Source organism: Balaenoptera borealis (assembly GCF_965194805.1).
Source record: "Balaenoptera borealis genome assembly, chromosome: 20".
NCBI lineage: Eukaryota > Metazoa > Chordata > Mammalia > Artiodactyla > Balaenopteridae > Balaenoptera > Balaenoptera borealis.
The window spans coordinates 11751161-11776896 of NC_138879.1; the positions used below are offsets into that span (position 1 = coordinate 11751161).

At 62.6% G+C, this 25736-nt stretch overlaps 1 protein-coding gene across 20 annotated transcripts in view; it reads left to right on the forward strand.

The window, feature by feature from the left end:
• Positions 1-25736, forward strand: part of BAIAP2 (BAR/IMD domain containing adaptor protein 2) — a 72322-nt gene that overhangs the window by 36808 nt on the left and 9778 nt on the right. For 6 of the 20 annotated variants that reach the window (XR_014238475.1, XM_082372146.1, XM_082372131.1 and 3 more), the window contains exons 4-13: positions 4639-4700; positions 5410-5481; positions 6097-6234; positions 17446-17598; positions 20294-20518; positions 20698-20899; positions 21546-21747; positions 22710-22778; positions 23193-23355; positions 25224-25258. Coding sequence is in view for 17 of the 20 variants with exons in the window: in XM_082372146.1 (XP_082228272.1) it covers positions 4639-4700; positions 5410-5481; positions 6097-6234; positions 17446-17598; positions 20294-20518; positions 20698-20899; positions 21546-21747; positions 22710-22778; positions 23193-23355; positions 25224-25258 (1321 nt within the window). In the remaining 3 variants the exon portion in view is untranslated. Of the gene's footprint in view, positions 1-4638; positions 4701-5409; positions 5482-6096; positions 6235-7288; positions 8264-17445; positions 17599-20293; positions 20519-20697; positions 20900-21545; positions 21748-22709; positions 22779-23058; positions 23356-25223; positions 25259-25736 lie in introns of those variants that run through there. The other 14 variants (XR_014238476.1, XM_082372141.1, XM_082372130.1 and 11 more) reach the window with 6 other exon arrangements.

A 25736-nucleotide genomic window follows, 5' to 3' on the forward strand; every position in this document is an offset into this window, starting at 1 on the left:
CCCGACATTGTGCTGTCTTAGCCACGCCAGACAGAACCAGCCTGTGTCCAGCCTGACTGTGCTGGAGGGGAGGGAGGTGAACAGCACGTTGCTTACATCGTGTGCCTACGTGTGCATATGTGTGTTTGCGCGTTCGTGCATGTGCTGCCCCAGCCCCTGCCTTCCCCTGGGGGAGGGGAGTTGCCATGTGTACCGAGTTCCACTCTTAACTCAAAGACACAAGGCTGGTGTTTAAGGTTACCAAGAGTACCAGGAATTTTTAAACTCAGAGCTGAAGGGTGTGCAGCCGGAGGTGACTCACTGCTGACCTGGCTGCCTCCTCACAGGGTAAACACTGGGTGGGAGGGCGTCGCCTCGTTCTCAGATGCCTGTGTTTCTGACGTGGTTTTGTCCTGGATGAAGCCTCATGGCACCCAAGTGTGCCCTCTCCTGTCCCTGCTCCCGATGGCCTGCTCCCAGACCCTCCTCAGTGCCAGGGTGGCCTGCCCGCTCCCCTCCTGTGGCGCCCTGGGGCCTGGCCACCTGCCTGCCTCCCGCTCTGTTCACACTCCTCGAGACCCTGGCGGTCCCATGAGTGGTGACAACTGATTACCCTGCTCCCCCGCTCTTTGCTCTGGCGAGGCTGGGTCTGGGCTCTATTTTAAACCTGGTTTTTCGAGTTTAGGGCCCACCTGTGCTGTGGACCGAGACCTGGGTTCCAAGATGAGGCCTGGTAGAAAGCCCGGTGGCCTCCTCCTCCACGTGTGGGGTGGGCCTGGGAAGGTGTCTCCACCTCGTGCTGGCCTTTGAGCCCAGAGAAGGGGGGAGGCTCTGGCCGGCCCCATGGCTCCAAGGACCTTCACTCGCCCGCCTCCCAGGACCCGGAAGGGACCTGGGTGAGAGGACGAGAGAGTGTCCGTGCCAATGACTGAGGCCCCCGGCATTCCTGGGAAGCCTAGTTCGGGGCACAGCCTCATCCCCGGGCAGGGGTGACCGCCCGCTGCAGCTGGCCCAGTGCCCCCGCAGTGCTCCGGGGTCCACTGCCTGGTGGCTGGTACACGCTCACACCACCTTGCAGACATCATGTACACGTGGCTTCCTGCAGCTGCTTGTAAAATGCACCTTAAAAATTCCCCGTGTGGACCGGCCTGTGGCAGCCACTGGCTTGCAGCTCAGAGCATGTGCCCACTCCCCGCATGCGTGCCCAGGGACACAGGCGGGGGCTCTGGTGGGCGGAGGCGATGGGGTGCATCCCAGTGCATCGACAGAGCTTGGGGTGCAGTGTCCAGAATCCTCAAGAAGCTTCACATACTCTTCTTGGCAACAGGAATTCTTTATCTAAAGGACTTGGTATTTGTTGTTGTTGTTATTTTTCAAATGTTTTCCTTGAACTAGTTTTGTGTGGCCTTTCAAGGAAATACGTGTTTTCAGTTTGATCCGGACACTGATTTACAATTCTGGGGCCTCAAGCGTGGCCAACGGTGCCACTTGCTCTGTGTCTTATTTGTGGACTTCATGTCCCTTGAGAGAGCCCATAGGGCCAGAGGGTGACCTGTGGGTCTGGATTTCCTGTGCGTGCCACCCTTGACACTCAGGACGGCATCCCCACCAAGCATGTCAGATCTGGGGCTGCTGCAAGGCCATGGCGGTGCCGGGGGCCTCATCCCACTCGGGAGCTGCGGGTCTGAGCAGGTCAGGTCAGGGTGGTGGCAGCCTGGCCTTGTCCCCTGGGCTGCCCGCTTGTATTTGTCTTGGTGGTTCCTTTTCAGCCAAGGACGGGGACCAGGCACCTTCTGTCCCCTGTTGTCCTTGGCCAATTCCCTGACTCATAGACCGCCCCCTGGGGTCGGGATGGGGTAGAAGTGGGGTCAGGGCCAGGAGAGGATGAGTGAGACTCACATCCTATCCTGCTGGGGCTGCTCAGCCTCAGCTCAGCCCTCGGCGTATGGTTGGTTGACCATGGACCATGCTGCCCCCAGGCAGCCGTGGTGGGGGTGGGGCCTTCTTGTCCCCAGGTGCCGCCCCTCCCTGCCCGCCATACCCAACAGCACTGTCAGGCCCGAGGTCAGGCTGCCATTCGGAGCCTGAGTGAGTGGAAAGTAACTTCCAGGGACTCTGGGCCCCCCCGCCAGGCCTTCCCCTGTGCCCTGGTGCTGGTGTCCATGGCCCTGCCGGCATGCGTGGCGCTCAGTAAATGTTTATCACTTTGGATTAGGGGATTCGTGCATCAGGAGCTCTGGCGTCTGCCCCTGTTCCTGCACCTCCCCGCTCCGTCCTCCCCCTCCCGGCTCGTGGACAAGCATGGTCCTGGAGGCAGACCTGTGTGGACCGGCTCTGATCCCTGTGGCCCACCCGGTCACAGCCCGGTCACTTAGCTTCCTGGAGCCGCGTGTCCACGGGGGCGTAGCAGCACCCCAGGGCTGCGGGGAGAGAGAATGGAGACTGAGGCTCACGCATACGGCCACACGTGTACCCACTCAACACCCTCGCGCAACACAGCCACACACGCTCACACCCACACCCAACCCCCTGTGTCCATGCACGTACTCACCCCCACGCACACCCTGTGCACCCACACGCACACACGTGTACACTCTGGCACACACATGCCCTCCCCCACTCACACCCACACAGACACCACCCACTCGCTCACGCTCACACGGCGTGGCACTGGCCCTGACCTCGAGCATCCTTTGAAGCCTCAGGCTGGGCCTGGGCTTCTTCCTCTCTCTGCAGTAGCCGTGAGCAGCTTGGTGCCTTAGGTGCCAGCCTGGGCCCCTCAGGGGTCTGTGCTTCCTCATGTGGTGCCTGGGAAGGGGTCTTCGCACTGGCGGCACAGGCGGCAGGCTGGACACTCAGCCCAGGGCCCAGCGAACCACAGCTATGTGTGGTCTGACCCCATCCTGAGGGGACCCACCAGCATGCCTGTGTCTCCCTTTTTCTTTTTTGTTTTTGGCCACACCCCATGACTTGCAGGATCTTAGTTCCCCAATCAGGGATCGAACCTGCACCCTCAGCAGTGAAAGCACGGTGTCCTAACCATTGGGCTGCCAGGGAACTCCCCCCACCTTGTCTCCTGACAGGAACATGCGGTTGGCTTTGCAGGGCCTACCCCCTGGCACACCGTGGCTCCTCCCAGCTGCCAGGTGACCCCTGGGGCTCCTTCGGAAGCACTCCTGTCCCCTCCTCCTCCTCCCTCGACAGAAATCTGTGCATCCGACGCGAAGCCAGGCCTTTGGGCACTCAGCCCAGCAGCGCACTGACAGTGAGAACTCAGAACTCAGATGGGGGTGGGGCACCCGCTGGCTGGAGAGGCCGCCCTCGCGTGAACTCCAACAACAGAGAGTGACCCTGGGAGGCAGGGCCCGGGACCTGCCAGCGGAGGCCAGCACTGCGGCCATTTAACAGCCCACTGACCTTGGGCAGCCTGCCCCAAGGATTGGCGATCTGTCCCTAAGGCTCCTGCCTGTGGTGATCGCCATGCTCTGTGGTCATCAGGGCTGCGACAGCACCAGCAGGTGATGGAACGGCCCGATGACCAGGAGGAGCTGGCCGTCCCCAGAACCCAGCTGTGCTTCTGGGAGGGAAAGCGACCCCAGGGGATCATGTGTGTGCTGTCGTTGTGATCTTGGAGGGTGGGCAGCGTCATCCCTTTAGGGCAGGGGCCACAGGAGCTGTTCTGCTTTCTGGCTGGCCTCATGGGGACCAGAGGTGCTCATTGTGGCTGCCTCCAAAAGGATCCTCTGGGTCACGTGACCCCTGAGTGGCCTGGATGTGAGCAGGGGAAGGAAGTCCTGGTGTAGGCAGCACCTCGGGACAGGGTTAGTCAGCAGGTGACTGCCCCCGAGGGCAGGGACGGGCCCTCCTCCATGTGGCCACAGCGCTTGGTTAGTGCCTGCCTCCAGAAATGGCTGCTTAACAAATACTTGCCGATGAAATGAATGGAGCTCGCACTGCCCGTTCCAGACCCACCCTCTGCAGAGGAGGAAATGAGCCATTTGTGCAAGGAGGTCCTTCACGCTGACCCTGTGGGTGTGGGCAGTGGCCCTGAGGGTCTTTCTTTGGAGGCAGGTGCCATGCGTGCCCCAGCTCGGAGCTTCTGTTCCACAGCGTTGATTTGGGGTGGGTGTTGGGACTGTGCTGACCATGACGTGTCTTGGGCCGTGGGGTCCGTCCCTCCACGGCCACCTTCCTTCCACGCCATGTCCCGGGACGCACAGGGGCTGCATGTTGCGGCTACCTCTGCCTGGGCCCGAGGTAGGTGGGCCGGTGGTGGTTGGCGCCTGTGAGAGGAGACGCATGTGCTCACAGGGTCGCACGCAGGGTTGAAACCTGCAAACGTAGGGTCTCCGGTCTTCTGACCTCTGCCGTGAATCTCAGATCTAGTGCAGATGCCTGAGGCCCCCAAACCCCCAGAGACACCAAGCGACTGTGTATCCTTGTCATTCTAGAATTTCCCATCTCCTCTTGGTGGCATCACCTGGAGAGGCACCCCTCCCCCTGCCCCCAGCACACCCCTGCCTGCCGGTCTCCAGACCACAGCAACCCCAGTGCCTGGCCCACCGGTGCCCGCTCCCCAGCTGTGGAGGGAGTGACAAGACAGTGATTCTGAGTAGCTCACTTTCCTCCTGCTTTTCTCTCTTGCCATCTGCCTCCCAGGGGACGTTCTCTTCCAGATGGCCGAAGTCCACAGGCAGATTCAAAATCAATTGGAAGAAATGGTGAGTCCCAGCCTCCCGGTGCAGCCCCCGGGGAGGGAGGGGCAGATGCAGGTGAGCAGGTGCTGTCAGAGGCGAGGGGAAGAGCCGGGCATGTGCTCTGGCCATGCATCCACTAGGGAAGTATGTGCCTTCCTGTGGTCATACCCAGAGAGGTGGGGGCGTCCCCAGGGCCCGAGAGAGAAGTCACACACCAGGGATGTGACCACCGTGGGGGCTGAGGATATACAGATGGACCTGGAAGAAAAGGACACGGGCAAGATGGGGTGTTATGCTCAGCTGGCCGCGGGGCCAGGTGGGGACACCTCGAGTGGTGGCCTGGGGAAGCACAGGTGCACCGAGCCTATAGGTCCTGCCAGGACCCAGCAGGTCCACGGCTCGTGTCAGCTTGTGCCTGTACTACCCGCCAGCACGGGAGAGCAGGGACAGTGGGGCGGCGGTCTCTGTCTCCCCAAGGAAAGCGGAGCCTCCGTGCCTGTCGAAGGCCGCGCTTCAGTTCAGTGCTCGCTCCCGGGGCCGCCTGGCTCCGCGGGGCCCACCTGTCCCTGCGGGGCCCACCTGTCCCTGTGGGGTCATCGGCTCATGGATCAGACAAGCTCCTCTCTCCCATTGGGGTGCCCAGCGTCCCGGGTGCCATGGTCGTGGTGACCGCCCCCCCTCTCCCGGGGCGGGCACACGTCGGAGCTGACGGCTGTTTTCTCTCCATGTCCAGCTGAAGTCTTTTCACAATGAGCTGCTAACGCAGCTGGAACAGAAGGTGGAGCTGGACTCCAGGTACCTGAGCGTAAGTAGCGCCCGCCCTGTACCTGCTGGTCACCCTGAGCTGCTTGGCCTCTGCTGTGTGTGAATCCTTCCCTCCGTGTGAACGGTTTTCATCTTCCTGTGAGCTCTCCATCCTGTGGGTTTCCTGCAGCTCCTCTGACATTCATGCCCATTTGAGACTAAATGTGACTCCGTGAGTGGACTCTCGCGTCTGATGCTCCACATGCCAGGTTCCGCTACCCCCGCCTCTCAACCACTTTTTGTAAAAATGATGTGAGGCAGCCGCCCTGTGGAACCTGTGTGAACTCCTCTGACCCGCTGTCGTTTCCTCGAGTTCTTCATGCCCCGACCCTGCCCTGTCGCCTCTCCCAGGTTGACAAGAAGGGCGAGGGGCTGGGCTCTGTCGGTGTTCATTACATGATTTGATCTGAGGCGCTTCCGGCCCTGGGGTGGGAGAGAGGGAGGCTCGGCTGGTTTTCCCAGCCCTGATCTTTACCTCCAGGGTGGGCAGAGCTGAGGCCTCAGGTTTGCAGCTGCGCAATTCCTGCCGTCCACAGGGTCGGGGCCGCTGTGGCCCAGTTGAGAGCGGGAGGGGCGCACCAGCTCATTGCCCGTGGTTTTGTTGTTTGAATCTCAGGCTGCGCTGAAGAAATACCAGACGGAGCAAAGGAGCAAAGGTGATGCGCTGGACAAGTGCCAGGCCGAGCTGAAGAAACTCCGCAAGAAGAGCCAAGGCAGCAAAAACCCCCAGAAGTACTCGGACAAGGAGCTGCAGGTGGGACTTGGCCGCCGCGTGCTGGGGGCTCTGCCTGGGGACACACAGGAGCATTGGGGCCCCGGTTATGGTTTTGGGACTTCTCGGGCCTTTTAGTGAGCGGTGAAGGGCAGGCGCTCTTGTCTGTCCCCAGCACTCACCCTTCTTGGTCTCAGGGGGCGAGGCTGATCCCTCCTGATGAAACTGGGCAGAGCCAGGCTCCGCTCTCCTGGGGGATTTTGGGTGGTGGGTGCCCGGCGTCCCGGAGCCAGCAGGACAGCAGTCCCATCCTGTAGCCTCGGTGGGTGCCAGAGGGCTCTCCACCAAAGGAGCAGAACCCAGAGGGAAACTTCCTGCCTGTTCCTCTGGATTCCTACCTCGGTGAGAGATCCCAGACTGTTACTCTGATTGACTTGTGAATGCCTGCTCCCAGCACAGACCCAGAGACCCCGGGGCAGGTAGATGCTGGCTGGTCCAGCATCTCAGTGACCCTGCAGTGTGAGGCAGATGGCATTGCAGGGCACGGGAGGGGCAGCCCTGGTTGTAGACGTTACGTGCTGGGGTGAGGGACAAGGATTTAGGACAGCATGGCCTGTGACGGGCATGGCCCTGATACACCTGATTCACCAGAACCCTGCAGCCAGTTGACACAGATCAGGCCCAGACGCTGCTCTCCAAGGCCGCACATCTCAGATAAGGAGGAGAAACAGGATAGCCCCCAGTGGTCAGCAGTGGAAGCTTCCCCTGGGCACAGGCATGGGGGTGACCCCTGGGGTGAACCCCTCACCTCCTGAAGCCCCACCCTTCCTGCCAGTAATCTGGGCAGTGAGCCTGGGGGCACTGCCTGGGGCCCTCTGTGCGTGGTGCACGCACATGCCCCATGGTGCCCACACCGCTGCGCGCAAGCACCTCTGGAGCACGCCAGGGCCAAGAGGCCAGTCCTGCCCACTTGAGTACGGCATAGACTAGCAGGCCCCCTGCTCCCCCGGGGCGGCCCGGCCTCCGCGCCCCTCTGTGCCTGGGGCACCGTAGTGGAGAGGATGGGTGGCGCAGCGGCAGCAGAGAACCGCAGCCCGCCGTGTGGGAGGCAGCCGCCAGTCTCCTGCAGCCCCTTACTCAGGTGTGTTCCTCACGTAGTCGCAGTAACTCAGCTCCCGCCTCTCTGTAGCCTCCCTTCCCCAAGTCAGACGCGTTTCCCCACATCCACAGTCTCATGACCATCGTCTCAAAGACCGTCTGTAACCCGTCACCACGTCGAGGCCTCCCCGCCCCGCGGCGAGAGCGCTGCTGCAGGGAACCCTCCCGAGTCACCCCCGCCCGGGATGTGCTCCTGGGAGCGGGTCATGAGGTCGAGGCTGGAAAGACACCTGCACTGGTGTGTGTCCGTTTTTCTGTTCTGTCCCATCCTTGACGTGTTTTGCCATTTTGTTTCCTGAAAACCTTGACCCGCTGCCTGGGAGGGCAGTGGCCTCCTCAGTGCCCTATCTGAGGGAACCCTGGGGACTGGTTTGGAGGCCTGGTGACAGGGACAGGAGGCTGGCTTTCCAGGGGTTCAGCCTGTGCAGCCCCCGCCCCTTAAGGTGCTTTTATTTTTTGGTGACAGTTTCATCGAGAGGTAATTCACATACCATGTAACTCACCCGTTTGATTTTGAGTACATTCATAGCGTTGTGTAACTGTCACCACAGTCCATTTTAGGATGTTTTCACGGCCCCAAAAGGAAAGCCTGTCTGCACTAGTCCCTCCCCGCCCCCCAGCGGCATGACCGGGATCATACGACATGTGACCTTTTGCGTCTGGCTTCTTGCCCTCAGCGTGATGTTTCTGAGGTTCGTCCACGTTGTGTGTGTCAGTGCTTCGTTCCTTTTTATCATCATGTACCCGTGCTTCATTCCCCTTTACGGCCATGGACTCGGAGGCTCCGTCCTGTGCCCGAGGCCCTCTCCCTGGACGAGCTGGTGCTGCTATGACCAGCTTGCTGAGAGCCGTCAGAAGGGACTGTGTCCCGGCCGGTGCGTCCTGCGGCTGGGAGAGGACAGGCTGGGCAGAGGTCAGTGCGTGTGGGCTGGCGTCATCCATGGTGTTCACTCCTACATGACTCGGAGCCACATGGGCCTGGGTCATCGTGACTCTGCTGCCTCTGGTTCCCAGTGGCCCACTCCCCTTGCCCCAAAGCCCCCGCCACCCACTGCAAGACCTCTCTCTTCGGGAGAGCCCTGACTGCTCCACTCTGGAGTCTGGGCCTGCAGGGCCGAGAGGGTGGGATCTGCTCCCCCAGCCACGCAGGGCCAGGGGGACACAGCACGGGCTCTGCAAACCTTAGTCTTTCCATACGGGCAGTTGGGTGGTGGTTCTCTCCTTGCAGGGGGCCTCCCAGCAGTTCCCCAGCTTGGTGAGGCCGGCCATGTCCACCCTGGCCTCCTGGGACCTGGGAGACATCCAGTGCTGACCTTTCTTCCCGTGTCCAAGGGTCACCCCACAACTGAGGCTCCCCTCTGCCCTGTCTCCTCAGCACAGCCCTGCTGCCCCCGGTGAGGCCCAGTCCCCTCCCGATATCTGCCCTGAGGCTCTCGCTCAGGGGCCTCCTCTTCGCCCCCCTGTGGCCTGTCCCCGCCTGGGCACAGCCATGAGGCCCTGGCCGTTGGGTTTGGGTTTGGATCCCAGCTGTGCCCCGTGTGCACTGGCCGTGTGATCACGGCGAGTTCCATGTCCTCTCTTGGTTTCCCCGCTTGTGAGGGGTGTACCTCGGCCTTCCTCCCATCTCAGAGCAGGAAGAGCCCTGGGGCCTGAACAAAGCGAGGTCACCCCTCCCCGTTCTGTGCACTTCCTCGGTTTCCCTTCTCTGTCCCACCCCCTCCCTCGTCTTTCCCAAACCCACCCCACCCCCCTTCTCTACCTGTCCCTTAGCCTCCTGAGGGTGCTATTGCAGTGATCCTCCTCCAGTAATCGAGTTCCTCCCGGGGAGGGCTGGGGGCTGTGTTCCACGCTGTCCCGCTCGCCGTCCAGCCCAGGCTGCTGACGCGGTGACAGGTGGCATGTGATGTTACTCCGGTTGTGGTTGTCTTTCCAAGGGTGGGAAGCAGAGCGACAGTCCAACCGGTGTGTTTTTTGTTCCCTGGTGGCGCTGAACCTGAGAGGCCAGGCTGGGGCATCCTCAGTCCCTCACCCCTCGTCTGTGCTGGAGCAGGTGGGCGCTCCGTGTGCTCTGAGACGGTGGAAGGCACGCTGGCCGCCTGGCCCATGGGTGGTTCTGGCCTACCTGGTGGCCTTGTGGAGGTGCCCAGCCCACCTGGGCACGTGAGGGTCCTTGGGCACCTGGGTCTGTTCCTTCTGGTTCTTGGAACCTTTGCAGACCTGGCCAGGAGCCAGGGCCTGATGTCTGCTTTGAGGTGTGGCTGCTGGGGGCTGGGAGGGCCCTAGGCACCTTTTGGTTTGACAGCCCCTCCCCTCCCCAGTTTCCCCTGGAGGAAATGCCTGGGCAGGGCAGGTGTGCTGAGCCGGCCCTGCCCCTCGCCTTGGCTGAGGTCCTGCTAGTCACAAGACGTTCTTTAAGACACTTTTTTTTTTTAAGTACTTTTTTTTTTTTTTTTTAATTTATTTTTGGCTGTGTTGGGTCTTCATTGCTGCACCCAGGCTTTCTCTAGTTGCGGCGAGCGGGGGCTACTCTTCGTTGTGGTGCGTGGGCTTCTCATTGCGGTGGCTTCTCTTGTTGCGGAGCATGGGCTCTAGGTGCGCAGGCTTCAGTAGTTGTGGCACGTGGGCTCAGTAGTTGTGGCTTGCGGGCTCTAGAGCTCAGGCTCAGTAGTTGTGGCGCATGGGCTTAGTTGCTACATGGCATGTGGGATCTTCCCAGGCCAGGGATCGAACCCACGTCCCCTGCATTGGCAGGCAGATTCTTAACCACTGCACCACTAGGGAAGCCCAAGACACTGTTTTCCTGAGGAAGAGCAAGACTCTGTTCTCCCTGTCTCCATTTCTTAGAACGGCCGACACCCCAGCTCTCACGCAGTCCACTCCGGTAGCGGATCAGCCGTGGGGGCAGCTCTGTCCGTCCAGACTGTAGTTCACGGCCCTGCCCTGGAGAGCTTGGCCTCGCCTGGACCCACAGGACATCCTGGCCACTAGACCTGCTTACTCCAAGCAGATGTGTTTGCACGCTGTCACCAAGTGGGGGCAGGATTCCAGACTGTTTGGGCCCCTGGGGAGGTGGGGAAGGACCCCAGGCACCCATGGTCCCCCCCTGCTCTCTTGAAGCCCCCTCTGTATCCCCAGGGTCTCCACTCCGGGGACCTTCACTGGGGCCTGGGTCACATGTAGCCCAGTGGGCAGTATGTGTAGGTGGGCGTGGGCCTGGGCCCCACAGCTGGCACAGGGACCCCACCTGGGCATCCCCGAGCCACAGAAGCCCCTGGGCTGACGTGAAGTGCAGCGCCTCTTGGCAGAGGCGGTGGGACCCCCCAGACCGACGGAGCCCATGCAGCTCTGTTTTCTAGGTATGGATACGCTGGCCAGGGCTCCCACGGGTGGATGCAGGTGTGGGCTGACTCAGTAGTCCCGAGATGGGTGGACTTCCTTGGGTCAATCCCTGGGGTCACCTGTGAGCCTTCTGGAGCCCCTGGTCCATGTGTTTTCCCTCCGCGACTGGAGCTCAGCGTGGGCAGGATGCTCGCCAGGGAGGGCAGAGAGGCCCCCGAGCACCCGCCAGGCAGCGGTTGACCCTTGGAGCACCTACACACCTCCCGCAAGGCACCTCGGCTCCTGAGCGGGGCGGAGGCTTGTCCTCTGTGAGCGTGTCTGTCTGTCTGTCAGTCCATCTGTGATGGGCTCCCCGTTAGTGGGACTGGGCCAGTTTCGTGAACTGCTGATAATTGAGACTGTGTTTTGGGATTTCCAGGGAGAGAATTGATTTTAATTATAGGTCAGGGAACAGGCACTTAGAGGCATTTGGGGCGCAAACTAGGACAGAGGGTTTTTTCTAGAAGTAGGGAGCACACCAAGTACTGCCCACACGGCTGAGGTCACGCCCTGCACCTCTGGTCATGGCCGTGCTCGCCGGACCAGGCGCTGACAGAAGCGCCCATCTGTGTGGAGGCGGCTACAGGGGACAGTCAGTGGAGGACGTACCGTGTGTCTGACAGGGCGTGGTCACAGGCCTCGTCTGGCGCCCTGTCTCTGGCCCAGGGTCCCCCTCCCCAGGCATGCGGGTGCATGGTTGTACTTTAGCCTGACTGTCAGGTTCTCAAAGCTTCGGGGTGATTCTGATGGACAGCCGGCCCCTGGCTGGTTGGCGGTCTCCAGGGCTTCGGACGGAAGGGTCCGGGCTGGGGTGGGACTGGTGCCGAGAGCCATCCCGGGTGAAGCACTTTGGGAAGCAGTGCTGGGTGGAGTTGGTCAGGCTCTGGGTGCACGATCCCCTTATAGATCGGGAGGGACTTGGCCAAGGATTTCTGCTGTTTCTGTTTCCTTTGGCCCCACCCCCAGCCCAGCTCTGATTAGGCAGGAGTCCTCGTCCTCCAAGGGACACCATGACTGTTAGAAAACCCAGCAGTCGTCCGTGCCTTTGGGATTCGCGTTGGTGTGTGGCCGGCTGGTGGGGGCCACGGGGAGGCAGTGTGTCCTTCCCACCCCTTGTGTAGGTTCTGAGCTCTGAGGGAGGGGCCGGCAAGACCGCAGCAGAGGCGAGAGCCCAGGAAGAGAAGGCTGGAGGCAGATGGATGGGCGTGGGTGTGGGGCGGGGTCACCCCCAGTGTGGGCCAAACCTTCTGCCCGAACGCAGAGGGCCAGGGCCCTGGACGGTCCCTGCCGGCCCAGTGCCAGGCTCTCAGCAGCCCAGCACTTGGAGCTGCTGACACAGGCAGGCTCCTGCCGTTGGGAGGGCAGAGGGCCCACCCACCCAGCTGGGGTTGAGGTTGCCAGGGGCCCCCTCCTCTGCTCTGATCCATCTTCCCCGTTCCCTCTCTGAGCCGCAGAGAGCGGGGCCTCGAGTGTTCTGGGTGTGGGGTGTGGGCTGTTGCCGGGGCCTGTGCTGACTGAAGCAGGCGGTTCCTGCAGTCTGCTCCCCCTCACTGGGCTCCCTTGTTCTGGGAGGCGCCTCCAGATTGCCGTCTGAGAAAGGGGAGAGATTTGTTCTATTTCAAGGGATGTGTAATTAACAAAGCAAAAACAAAATAACCATAATTTAGATCTTCAAAAAAGATAATGGCAGAGGCTGCTCCTGTTAACACGTGGAGTTTGATGGCAGTGGTTTAAGCCCCTTATGCGTCTGCTGTTCTCATTTTAAAAAGCTCTTCAGTGTGAAAGGCGGTCTGTGGACAAGGCACCGCATCCCAGCAGTGGGACATCTTCTTTCCTTGGAGTATAAGCAGTTAGGGGTCTTCCTGGAAAAAAACAACTGAGAAGCCAGAAGCTACTGCGCCCTCTTAGGGCTTCTGTGTCCACAGATGGTATCAGGATTCTCAGTCCTCTGGGGGACTCTGTCCCTTCCCCTGGTCCCCCCCAAACCTACCCCCAATTCCCCAGATCAAGCCGCACAATTCCTCCTCCAGACTGGGCTGCCTACTTGGATAGCACCGTGGGAAATCTGGAGCATCTTATGCTGTCAGAGCTGGGAGGGCTTTCGGGGGCAGCACCAGGCACACCGCACCTGTCTTTTCGCACTGAGAGGTGGGCATGTAAAAAAGTAAGAAGAAATAGGTGAAGTGTTTTATTTAGTGGCACATGTCTAGAGTGTTATTTAGACACGCAATCATTATAACAAATACTAGTGAGGTATTTTGCGTTCCTGTTTTTCTGCTGAGTCTTTGAGGTTGGATATGAATTTTTTACCTGCAGAACCTCTAAGATCACGTGAGGCAGGGGCTGCCATGTCGGGTAGTGACAATCTGGCTCAGCCCCTGAGGAAACTGAGACCCAAAGGGTCCAGAGACTTGGCAGGGACCACCCAGTAAGGTGGGCACAGGAGCCCGGGCTCCACCCTCCTCCAGGTCCCAGGACAGTAGAGCAGACCTCAGACCTGGATGGCGTGGATCCTGGAAGTTTGGCGCACTCCCTGGTGGCCACCCAAGGCCTTGGCTCAGTGTGCTCACAGATTGCTGAGACACCCGTCCCCTTGGGCCTCAAGCCTTTGTCAGCATGTCCAGCCCACTGGTGTGGACAGAAGTGGCCCCACGTTCTCTCCTGGGGTCTGGGCATGGGGATGCCCATGGGCGCACCCCTCCCAGCACATCCTTTCTGGACACGCCGGCGTGTGAGTGTACTGGGCAGGGCGTGGGCAGTGGGATCTGTTTGGTCACGGACCACCCCCACCCCCCCACCCCCCGCCAATCTAGTGATGGCTGTGGGCCCTTTCTCAGGAAATTGGGAAGCCCGGGGCCCATGGGTCCCTGATGCCTGCAAGAGGCACTGCACTTTCTGCCTAAGGATGTGCCCACAGCACATTCCCCGCAGAGCTGCCTGCTAGCTGTTGCGTCTGCTGGACCGTGGGCAGGAGGGCGCAGTTGCCCTCTTGTTCAGCCCCGGCCCCAAGCCTTGCTCTGAGCTCTTGTGCTTAAATGAGATTTTTAAGGGTCCTCCAACAATCCACTGAACCGCTGCCACAGCCCTCACCAAGCTTCACCCACTGACCCAGGCTGGCCTCCCTATTCTTGGCCTGGGTGCCGAGTGCGTCAGACCAGGGAGTGGGCACAGGCCCGGTCAGCAGGCTCCAGGGAAGCCACCGGCTGCCCCCAGAAGCTGCCCAGTGACTGAATGCAGCTTGGGGGCGTCCGATTCTGGCTGTACCTTCCTGTACATCACCGCTAAGCGAGTTCCCTCCTTGTCTCCTTGGAGTAATGGTTACCAGTGGTGACAGCTGCGGCCCAAGGATTCCGCTGTCATTCACCAGCTGCAGCGGTTAGGGGCAGCGTTGGTGTTTTGAGAAACGTGGGAAAGCCACGATGGCCTATCCGGTGAGGGAAACCAAAGCCTCGGGTGTTTTCTAGAACGCCCCTCCCCCACTCTGAGTCACCGGCTCGCTCCACAGAGGAGAGGAGACATGTGTTCTGATCACTTTTGTCTTCTCGGATTACAGGGCTGTTCAGCCCAGGGTGACTAAGTGGGAGCGTTCTGTGGGTCTTAAATGCTTTCAGCTGGGTGTTTCTATAGTGCGGTCTCCATAGCACCCGCTAAGCAAGGAACAGGGGAAGGTGGGGGCGGGGAGGATGCAGGACGCCAGGAGCCTGGCTGCGGTGCCTGCCTGTGGCAGGGACCGGCTTGGGCCGTTTTCTGGGACCTGTTGCTAAGTCATCAGAGCTGTAGGGTCAGGCACGTTCTGTCCTCTGCACGTCCAGAGAGCGCGGACACTCCTGCACATTTGGGGGGTGTCCCTGCCGACAGTGGCCAGCGTGGCCTGGAGGCTGCAGCGGGGGGCGGGGCGGGGGTGTGTATCCTCCTCCTCTGCCCGTTCGAGGGCAAAGCTCCTCACTTGGCCTGGATTTCTAGAATCTGCCCGTGAAGTGGTGGCCTCTCTCCCCAAGAGGCGGCGTCCTGGGAAAGGAGGTCAGGAGGGCCTGCCGTCGTTCCTTGACAGAAGTGGCAGCCAGTGTCCTGGCCGGCTAGCGCTCTGCCCAAGCCAGATGCTTGGTGTGGGGACCGTGGAGGAAGGGTCGGCTCTCCGGGTCCTCATGGCCCCCGCCTGGGCTGGCCATCCCGGCCGGTATAGCTCAACATCTCTCCTGCCCTATCCCAGGCAACTGTGGTCCCTGGGAAGACACTGGGTGGCTCTCGTAGCCCCAGGTTCCCTGCCTGAGACCTGAGCTGCTCCTGGCCGTTCTTGGGATTCGTTTGAATAAATGGAAATCTTAAAAATAAACCACCACCCCCTCCCCCGGCCCGGGAGGCTGCCAGGCAGCTAATGAGGCCAGCGCCCCGCGCCATCTCGTCCCGAGCTGGTTTCTCTCCCCTCCAGGGAGTGGGAGCGTTGAGGTGAAAGATGTTACCGCAGCCTGAAAACCCAGAAACCGTCAGCAGGACGGACGGGGACGCCGGGCCGGCACGAGGAGGAGCCGTTCTCAGCATCAGGCTCAGGGCGGGCGGACCCTGGGGGCCCACGTCCCGGTTTACGCTGCTGTCCTGGGGTAACCGCTGGAAGAGGTGCCTTTCCCTCCCCAAAGTCCCCAATTAGGGGACAGTGGGCGGTCTCCCTTGGGCCTTCCTGCATGAGGTTCCGCGCTGACCTCTCAGCGCCTCAGCCCCTCTTGCCTGGGCGTGGGGTCTCCACGTGCCTGGCTCACCCTGAGCCCACCCCTGGCCAGCACTGGAGCAGCCCCCAGGGAGGGTGGGAGGTGGTGACCCGGGGAAGGGCTGGCCGGCTGGGGCTTATCCTGGGGTTAAAACACAAACTCCTTCCGGAGCCTCGCAGCGACTTTTTCTGAGGCTGCCCCTTAGGGGGCTCCCAGGACCCCAGCCGAGCCCCTGTGTGCGCCCCTGTATGCAAGGATGAGCAGGCCAGGCGGAGGGAGGCGTCTTTGTTCCGGGCTGGTTGAAGACTGCAAGGCCACGCCGATGTCCCACTATCCCCTGGATGGGGTAGGACAGCCACGGAGCAGAGCGGGCATGGGACCCTCTGGGGGATTTCAGTCTAGCATTGGGTGTTGTTTAGGTGATGGGGCAGGGGCAGCGGGGGTGTGCATCAGGGTCCCCCTCTCTGAGGGAGCCCAGCCCCTCCAGGCCCTTCTGTCCAGAGGGTGTTCCCGCCCCCAGGCTTCCTGTCCGCATAGGGGCTTCGGGTGTGAGCCACTCCCCCTTGGTGGGCGGCATCTGAAGGGACCTCCCCACACAGCACAGCCTTGCCCACGGTGGCCTCCACAGGCCCCCAGTAGCACCCCAAATCTGCAGACTTGCTCCCCCACTTCCTGAAGGAGCCACGGTGCAGGGGAGGTTCTGCAGGAGCAGGGACTGGAGGCTCTGGGATGCGCACATGTTTCATAACCCGGAGAAGAGCGCTTGGAGAAGAGCACTTGGAGCTGCTCGGGCTGCTGGGGCGGGGGCGGGGACCGGCGGCAGTGGAGGCAAGGAGCAGGGCTGCCCTGGAGGCCTCTCTCCTCCTGCACAGACTTTCTCAGGCACCGGCACCCCCACCCCGCGGTGTGGCCGGCCCTGCGGCTGCTCAGGAGGACCAGGGCCGGCTCCTTTAGGGGTGGGGTAGTGGCCTGGCCCATTTTGGCTGCCCTCCCAGGGCGAGGAGAGGGGGTTCAGTGTTGAAGGCGGGGTGATCTGCAGGCGTTGGAGGGGGGAGCAGGGTCCCAGTCCTGGTGGGGGCGCTGGGCAGGCCCTGCCTGGGGTAGTGTGCTCACTCACGCTGACAGAGCTGTGTGCTGGTGAGAGCACTGGGGACGGCCCACGCCCGGCAGGCGGGCCCTTGCCCTCCCGCTGAGCGCTGCTGGAGGGGAGGGGAGGGGAGGTGGCAGGAACAGCCTGCACTGTGCCCACCGGCTCCGCACCACCCACCCACGCTGAGTCAGAGCTGGTGGAGGAGGCGGGGGAGGCTGCCCCCTCGTGGCCTGGACCTGCCCTTGCCGCCGGAGGATGGGGCTTGATTCGGCAAAGGCTGCTCCCTGGCCAGCTTGGGGAGGGGGAGTCTGTGCCCCGCGTGGAGCATGGAGGAGAGAGAGGGGAGACAGGAAGAGGGCTGGCAGGGCCTCCCACACCCGGGAAGCCGGGCCCTGCAGACCCACACCCAGACGCGGAGGGGCCTGCAGGCCTCCCTGGGACAGCTGCCCCCAGTCTTGCTGGTACTTTGTTACTGAAACTTTCCAACCTGCAGAGAATGTTCTGGTGTGCCCCAGTATCAAGCGCGGTCTCCTGTGTCTGCGTTCTCTGGCCACACCCATGGGATCTGGGTGTGAATTAGTTATTCTCCAATACACAGTGCCAGCTGAACTTTCCTGGTCTACCGAGCATTAGGGTGGCTTTTGTTATGTTTGGAGTCTGGGTCCAAGGGAGGTGACCACCGCCACCAGCCTCACCAAGCAACCTGCCAGCATGGTCCCCACACGTACGGCTGCCGGGGCACCAGGGGGCAGTGGCACAGCAGGGCAGCCCCATGGCCAGGGTGAGTCACACGGCCAAGCCCCACACCGGTGCGCTGGCCAGGAGGTGTGCTCCCCCTGCGTGGGGCCGCCCAGAACTGGAGGTGATCACGTGCTGTCCCGTTGCTGGCTCACCTGCCTCTTGTACCCCCTCTCCCACCCCCAGTACATCGACGCCATCGGCAACAAGCAGGGTGAGCTGGAGAGCTACGTGTCTGACGGCTACAAGACTGCTCTCACTGAGGAGAGGCGGAGGTTCTGCTTCCTGGTGGAGAAGCAGTGTGCCGTGGCCAAGAGCTCCGCCGCCTACCACTCCAAGGTGGGTGTTCACTCTGCGTGGGGCCGAGCCCTTGTCGGCAAAAACGACGGCTTCCCCCGGGGGCACCGGGACGCGTCCAGCCTGGAGCTGTCGTGAAGGAACACTGTGCTGAACGTCCCGTGTGTTTCGGATTTCCCCAGGGCGAGAGTTCTGGAAGGAGAGTTACCGGGTTAAAGCTGCAGATGCTTTAGGACTCCCGTTAGAAGTTGCCGGCTATGTTTTTGAGAGCACTTACACTAACAGCCCACTAAGAGGGTCTCCTCCAGGGATCAAGCTCCTTGGGAGGGGCTGCAGTGCCAGGGAACCCCTACAGAGGCCAGCTTAGGCCCCCGGGGCCAGCAAGACCCAGAGGACACACCTCCCCTGCAGGGACGGGTAGCTTCACTGGGGCTTCTGTTCCTGTAGTCCACAGTTAGGAGCTGGGGTGGGGTCAGAGCTGTCTGCGGGAACATTCCAGAACGTTTTGAGAGTTTAGGTGTGGTTAGGCAGCTCAGCCAACCAGGGAGGCCCTCGTTTGTGTCCTTTTTCCATAAAGGGCTTCTGCGGGTCAGCACCTCATACACATGCTTGATCTGACTCAGCTTCTGGTCCCCAGGCTGGAGCTGCCAAGGAGACAGATGCCCTCCCTCCACAGAGAGGCTCCTGCTTGCCTGGGCCTGCCCAAGGGCCTGCTGCCACCACAGGTGCAAAGCAAGGACAGTGACAGGACTTATGTCCTTTGCAGGGTCGGGGGTCCGGCCACCCCACTGAGTGGGGCTTTGCCGTCAGTTCCTGTGCCCCCAAGGGCTCACTGGCAGCAGGGCGGTGCTTGCTGCAGCCGCAGTTCTCTAGCAGGGCCACCGCAGCGCCCACGCGGCCCTAGGCAGCACTGTGGCAGGCGTATGCGCCCTCTGGCGGCTGGGCCCTGTGACTGGTCAGGGAGAGCGCAGGCCCATCCGTGCCAGAAGGGCAGGAAAGCTGTCCTTTTCCAGGACGCCACCATCTCCGTCTCCTGGGGGGCCTGATCGTGTGTATGCGAGACACGACAGCTGACTTTCCAGGGAGCTGGACGCCAGCCCCCTGGTAGGTTTAAAAGAGGCACAAGCCCCCCGGGCTGGGGCACCAGGGCATGAAGGCAGGACCACCCCAGCCTGTTCCCAGCAGCAGGCGCCCGGCATTTCCCTGTGCCTGGGCTCAGGCCCGACAGCAACAGGGCCATCATCAGGGTGGGAGCCCTGGGCTGCGGCGCCCTGATCCTGGGTTGTCCCTGTTAGTACAGGGTCCCTGCTGACCCGCTTTCTCACCACCGGCCCAGACCCATCAACTATTTCTCTCAACCGGGAGCCAGTTAGTAAATATCTCCAGTTTTGGCTATTGCACAGAGAAGTGGCCACAGATGGGTAAACCAACGGACGTGGCTGTGTTCCAGTCAAACCTTGTTCACGGACAAGCAGCCAGCCCTCGGGCGGTTGTTTGTTGGCCCCTGGTTTAAACTAGCAGGTGGTAGAGGGGGCCACGGCCTGCTCCAAAGGGCTGTTTGTCCAGCAGCCTCCAGTTTCCCCATGTGGACGCCACCTCCCTGCCCCAGACACAGGTCAAAAGAAGTGGGAAGAGAGACTTCCCTGGCAGTCCAGTGGTTAAGACACGGCGCTTCCATTGCAGGGGGCGCAGGTTAGATCCCCGGTCGGGGAACTAAGATCCCGCATGCCACGCAGCACTGCCAAAAAATAGGGGGGAAAAAAAAAAAAGTGGGAAGATAAGTGAGGAGAGACAGTGAGGGCTGGACAGACCCTTCCGAGGTCCTGGAGACCATGACTGCCCCAAGCTGGGGGGCAGCTCCACACAAGGGGGGTCTGGGGTCTGCAGTGGAACATGGGTTGTGTCACCTGTTGCAGGTAGGGTAGCCCACTTTGGTCAGAGGGCCAGGAGAGGGGGAGGGCACAGCTGCACCCCAGGCCCTGAGTGTGTCCATGTCGTGGACACAGGGCCCCTGAATGGGCTGCAGGGACCCTCAGGCTGCTGTCTCACTTCTGGCTACACCCCCATCCTGGGGCCCTGGTCAGGCCTGTGGCTTCCTCATCCTTTGTCAGGCCCTGTGCTCTTCTGGCTAGCTGTGTCCTGGGCAGGCCCTGGTGCACACTGGAGGGACAGCTGGGCTTGCGGGCCCCTGGGTGGTGCCCTGATCGTAGCTGGGCTTTGGGCAGCTCTGTCCCTTCCCCACGGTCCCCTCTGTCCCTGCGAGGTTTCCTGGCCCTCAAGTCTGCCCGAGTGGCGCTCTTCCTAGTATCTCAGGGTTTGCCCACAAAGGGCCTTTCTGTTCGGTGGCTGACCACTTGAGCACCTGTCCATTTCATCTCCCTCAGGCCCCTGGGGAGGCCCCGCCCTGATCAGGCCTTGGTTTGATCTCATTCCTGGGGGTCCCTCGACTGCACAGCTCACTGCATCATATCGGCCCCTTTCCCAGGTCAGGGGTCAGGGACTTACAGGTGGCTCATCTGGCTGTAAGGCACCCCACCTGGCGAAGAGCAGCCCTAGCCAGGTGTGCCCCTCCCGGGGTGGGTGTGTCTCTTTAGAAGCCTCCCAGTGCCAGGCGGGAGCCAGGGGGCTGCATCAGTGAGGTCGGCAGCAGGCCCTGGCCTCCCGCAGCCCCGCAGGCAGGCTGCAGGAGCCTGCGGCCGGCCCCCATTCCCACCCTGTTTGGCTTTCTCCGCTTCAGGGCAAGGACCTGCTGGCGCAGAAGCTGCCGCTGTGGCAGCAGGCCTGTGCCGACCCCAACAAGATCCCAGACCGCGCTGTGCAGCTGATGCAGCAGATGGCCAGCAGCAATGGGTCTATACTCCCCAGCGGCCTGTCGGCCTCCAAGTCCAACCTGGTCATCTCAGACCCCATTCCGGGGGCCAAGCCCCTGCCGGTGCCCCCTGAGCTGGCCCCGTTTGTGGGGGTAAGTCCTTGCTCTGTAAAGCTTTATGGGTGTGTGGGGGGATGGCCCCCCTTGGCACCAACGGTTGGCATCCCGTGGCATCTTGGGCGCCCCTGCTGGGGGCAAGAGGTTCTCCACACTGGCCTTACCCGGGCCGGGCCCTCCTGCCACACCGCCCCCATGCCGCCTCTTCCCGACAGCGGCTGTCTGCCCAGGAGAACACGCCTGTCATGAATGGCGTTTCGGGCCCAGACAACGAGGACTACCACCCCTGGGCTGACCGCAAGGCCGCCCAGCCCAAGTCCACGTCTCCTCCGCAGTCTCAGAGCAAGCTGAGCGACTCCTACTCCAACACGCTTCCTGTGCGCAAGAGCGTGGCCCCCAAGAACAGCTACGCCACCAGTAAGAGCTCCGCTGGGGCCCCGGCCCTGCCCCCGCCCGCAGTAGTAACATCACACCTGAGGGGAGGCTGGGGAGGTCCGGAGGCTCGCAAGTGTGCGTGCCTGTGTGCAGCACCCTGGGGCCCCTTTGAGATTGCCTTCCTGGACCCTTGGGCTTGGCCAGGCTCCCCCATTAAGTGAACATGATAGGGCGGGGTGGTACGGGGACACCAGCAGCTCAGCTGGTGACAGGAGCAGGTGAATGACGCTGGGGAGGGCTTCGCTGACCGTGACAGTTTCCCGCCCTGCCGTGTCTGCCGTGGTCGGCACTCTCCCTCCCGCAGCCCCACCAGTGGCCTCGGCCCGTGAGGGTCTCCTGATTAGCAGATGGCAAAGCTGAGGCTCAGGCCCAGAGAATTGCCCCTGCTGATGAGTGGCAGGTCGGAGACTGAATCCACACGCACCCCAGCTCCCAGGTCCTTCCAAGGTCTGAGCCAAACAGCCCTGGAGGCCTGGCAGTCGTCCATCAGGATGGACAGTCCACCTCCAGGCCCACCTGGGGCCTCCTAGCATCTCACCATCGGGCAGCTGAGCTGACGGGAGGGTGACCGTGCCCGTACCCGCTCGGGGCAGAGATCCCCCTCACACCTGCCCTGTCTTCCCGGCAGCCGAGAACAAGACCCTGCCCCGCTCGAGCTCCATGGCAGCTGGTCTAGAGCGCAATGGCCGCATGCGGGTGAAGGCCATTTTCTCCCACGCCGCTGGGGACAACAGCACCCTGCTTAGCTTCAAGGAGGGCGACTTCATCACCCTGCTGGTGCCTGAGGCCCGTGACGGTTGGCACTACGGCGAGAGCGAGAAGACCAAGATGTGAGTCCTGTGTGGGCGGTGGGAACGTCGGCCTCATGACCTGGTCCTCAGACGTCCTGACTCTGGGCTCTGGGTCCTCCTTTGAACTGATGATCCAGGTCCCACGCTTCTGTTGGGAGGGACAGATGTAGCCGAGGGCCCCCCACCGTCCCTCACTTGCACATCCCCTGACTTAGCCCATCACCCCACATGTGCGTGTGCCCTCCCAGTCAGAGAGGCCAGCCTTCCACCCCAAAGCCTTTCCGTGCATGTGAGCAGCCCTCGTGCTGGGGTTCTAGACGTGGCCTTGAGCCGGATGGGCCGCGCCTTCACGGCTTAATTGAACGCCTGTTGCCAACGCCTGGCTCTTGCTCAGCCAGGGGCCGTGCAGGTCAGGGGCTGTCCCCTCCCACTGCCACCGCCACCACCGTTGTCTGCATGCGTCTGTCCGCGGGGTGAGAGACCCCTGCCCCAGGGCAGAAGCAGGCTGCCTTAGCCGGGGAGGGAGAGGCTGCGCTGAGCCTGGCTCTGGCCTCCTGGCAGCCGCCACCCCTGATGGGGAGCTCTGAGGAGCAGGGGCACCGGCAGGGCACCCGCATCCCCAACACCACGCCTGCCTCCCCCCAGGCAGCCTCTCACGTTGGTGCCGTGGTTCTGTGTGGCCACTTGGGGCTGAGGCCCTGCCCAGCTGGGCCACGTGGTAGGAAACCAGTCCTGTTTGTTGAAGAAGTAAGAGCCTTGCTTGGGTCCTGGCACCTTCCCTCACCCCCAGCCTCGCTCCCGTCCGGAGCAGGGCAGTTCCGAGCTGGACGCACACCCCGCGTGGGTGCAGGGGTCTCCTGGACTCCCTGGAGCGCACACACGTGTCCCCTCCTCAGGTGCAGCCAGGCCGGGGAATGGGTGGGACTTGGGCCGGATGGCAGTCGGCCCCCGCGCTGGAATGCAGAGGCCCCGGCACGCTCTGACAGGGTCTGCTCTTCCAGGCGGGGCTGGTTTCCCTTCTCCTATACCCGGGTCCTGGACGGCGACGGCGGTGACAGGTTGCACATGAGGTGAGCATGCCGACAGGGGCTGGTGGCCCGTAGCTCTTGGGAGGGGCTGCACGTTTGAGGCCCTAGGGTGCAGGGGTGCAGAGGTGCTCTGAGGGCGGCGTCTGAGAGCCCCAGGGGTTGCTGCCAGCTGTGGGGGACGGGGTGGGGGCCCCGTGAGCCCCCCAGGTCCCTCTGGCCCTCGGGAGAGCAGGAGACTCGCTGCCGGAGCCAGCGAGGGGCTGAGCGGCTGCCGGAGGGCTCGGCTCCCCTCCCGCCTGCATGCTTCACACCCCGCTCCTAGGCGGGGGCTGGCCCACTGGGGCGGCATGGCCGCACCCCAGGCCACGGAGAGCAGCCTCTCGTTCCGCCGTCTTTGCGAGGCCCGTGGGGGCCGGGCCGGGCCCGAGCTGACGGCCATGCACGCCGTCCCCACAGCCTGCAGCAGGGCAAGAGCAGCAGCACGGGCAACCTCCTGGACAAGGAAGACCTGGCCCTCCCGCCCCCCGACTATGGCACATCCTCCCGGGCCTTCCCCGCCCAGACGGCCGGCACTTTCAAGCAGAGGCCCTACAGCGTGGCCGTGCCCGCCTTCTCCCAGGTGAGCTGGGGGCCTTGGCAGGGGCCGTTGATGGGTGGGCTCGGCCGCAGCCCTGTGTTGGCACCTCCACTGGAAGGCCGTGGGCTCAGGGGTTTGGGCCTGGCATCTGTACCCCTGCTGTGGCCACCTCAGGGAACACGGTCAGACGTCCTCTATAGTCTCAGGGCTCTAGAGAAGGCACGGCGGCCCGTCTGCCTGCCCTTCCCTTGGGCTGGGGTGCTGCCGGCCTTGAGACTGCTCTGGACGCATCATCTCGGGTGGAGCCCCTTCCCTGAGAGCCGTGGGGCTCCTGCAATCACGGGTCTGAGTGCAGACGAGTGTCTGCCACTCAGGGCCTGAGACGTGGCCGGAACCTTCTAGTTAGCGTGTTTCTGGGGCCCTCAAGAGGCAGGGCCGGGCACGCATGGTCAGGCCACCTGGTACCAGGCGACCAGAGGCAGAAGACTGAGGCTCGGGTCCCCGGTGGATCCCCTGATGGATCCCCCAGTGTGCCTGGTGGTCTTGAGGTCAAGGCGGGGCTGGGGTGTGAGTGTGGACGGTGCTGCACAGCTCTGCCGGGGAAGCTCGTGGGGTGGAGGGGGTCCAGGCCTCCAGGACGTTCATCTGCTGTGGCTGCGTGGTAGGCAGGGGCCAGCAGCTCTGTTCCGGCGCCGCTCTCTAGGGCAGGGCCTCCCTCGGTTTGGGGGTTGGGGGGCCCAGGCAGAGGGGAGAGGAAGAGAAGAGAACTCAGATTTCTCTAGGGTTTGGGCAGCCAGAGAGTTGAGCCAGCAGCTGGGGCTCCTGTATTGACAGTGTGATGTCAGAAGTGGGTGAGGCAGGGAAGGGCTCTGGGTACGTGGTGGCCGACTCTCCCTGTCCAGCTGTCCCTGTCCGGCATCTGTCCTGTCCTCACCCACCCCTCCTTCCTGTGAGGAGGGCTCAGCTGGCACATGCTGTGTGAGGTGTCGAGGGTGGAGGGAGCTGTCTTCAGGGAATTGACGGTTTAGGCAGAGTGAACACGTGATTCGAGACAATTTAAGTGGTGAGAGGGGCAAGGCCGAGGTGGTGTGGCCAGACCCTTGGATGGAACCTTTCGGAGAAGATGAGGTTGGGACCAATGGCCAGGGCAAGCAGCAGGGAGGGAGAGGCTGATCCCGCCTTGGGAGAGGCGTGGCGCCTCGTGGGGGGGGCGGGTCACAGGGCCAGGCTGCTGAGCAGTGAGACGCTTCAGTCCCTCTCCAGCCTTACCCAGGCCTCAGCTGGCCTGGCCTGGAGGGGTCTGACCACTGCTTGCTCCTCTTGCTTCCTGGTTGCTGGTTTTGGTTTTGATGCTTAGAGGGCTGAGGAGGGTGTCCCCAGTAGCCCTCAGTGGCTTTGGGGCGGCAGCTGCTTCAGGGCCAGGAAGCTGCGACTGGGTGTGGGGCGCTCAGGGGCCGGCACAGGCGTGCATGAGGCAGGCGTGCGGGTGACCTTCGGTGCAGCCGCCCTCCCCACACCAGCCTCCGCCAGCCTGGCTTCCCCGACCCGGCTCCCCAACGCCCCACAGTCAGTGGTTTCAGCCTCTGAGTTCCCCAGGAAGCCCTCACCTGCCAGGTGTTCCTACCATATGACCTGCAGGGCCTAAGAGCCATAGGGAACATGGGTGGAAGGGCGTCATCAGGTGATCTGTCTTGTGTGTGCCCGGGAGCGTGAGCTCACTGTCGGCCGCTGGCCAGATAAGGAGGCATCCCTGTGAATTTGGGAGGTCACTGCTGAGGGGGGGAGGCGCCCTTCATGTCCTCAGCTGCAGGCAGCACCGCACACCCTGGGGTTAGGAGGGGACCCTGCCCTGCAGATCTGGCCTCACCCCCTGAACCCCAGCCTGACCTGTTTCTTTCTTTCCTCCCCAGGGTTTGGATGATTACGGGGCGCGGGCCGTGAGCAGGTAAGGGGTTTTGAGACTCGTCTTGGGGAGGTGTGGGTTTTGGGGAGCTGTCCCACTGGAGGCTGGAGTTGGGTGGCTCCCCTCCCAGGCCTGCTCTGTTGGGGCCTGGCTGGAGACCATGGTGTCTCCACTCTGAGTCAGTGAGCGGGGCCCAGGGTGCCTGTTCTCCGTCCCTCACCGCGCTGTGCCTTCCCCCAGTCCGCTCTGTAGGGCAGGGCCCTCAGTGCAGGATGCCCTGTCCCCTGGCAGCAGCCCAGGGCCCCCAGATAACGCCGAGTGGGGGAAGCAGCCCCTCCTGGAGCTGCCTTCGTGCTCCCCTTGCGGGCGGGCGGGTGGGTGGGTGGGTGGGTGGGAGCAAGCCGGGCCTGGCCCTGTGCCCAGGCCGGAGTCAGGGACCCACTGCAGCCACTACTGGGGCTCCCATTCTTTCCTGGTGGGGCCCTCGGGCTGCCCACAACCGCAGCATGATCCCCTCGCC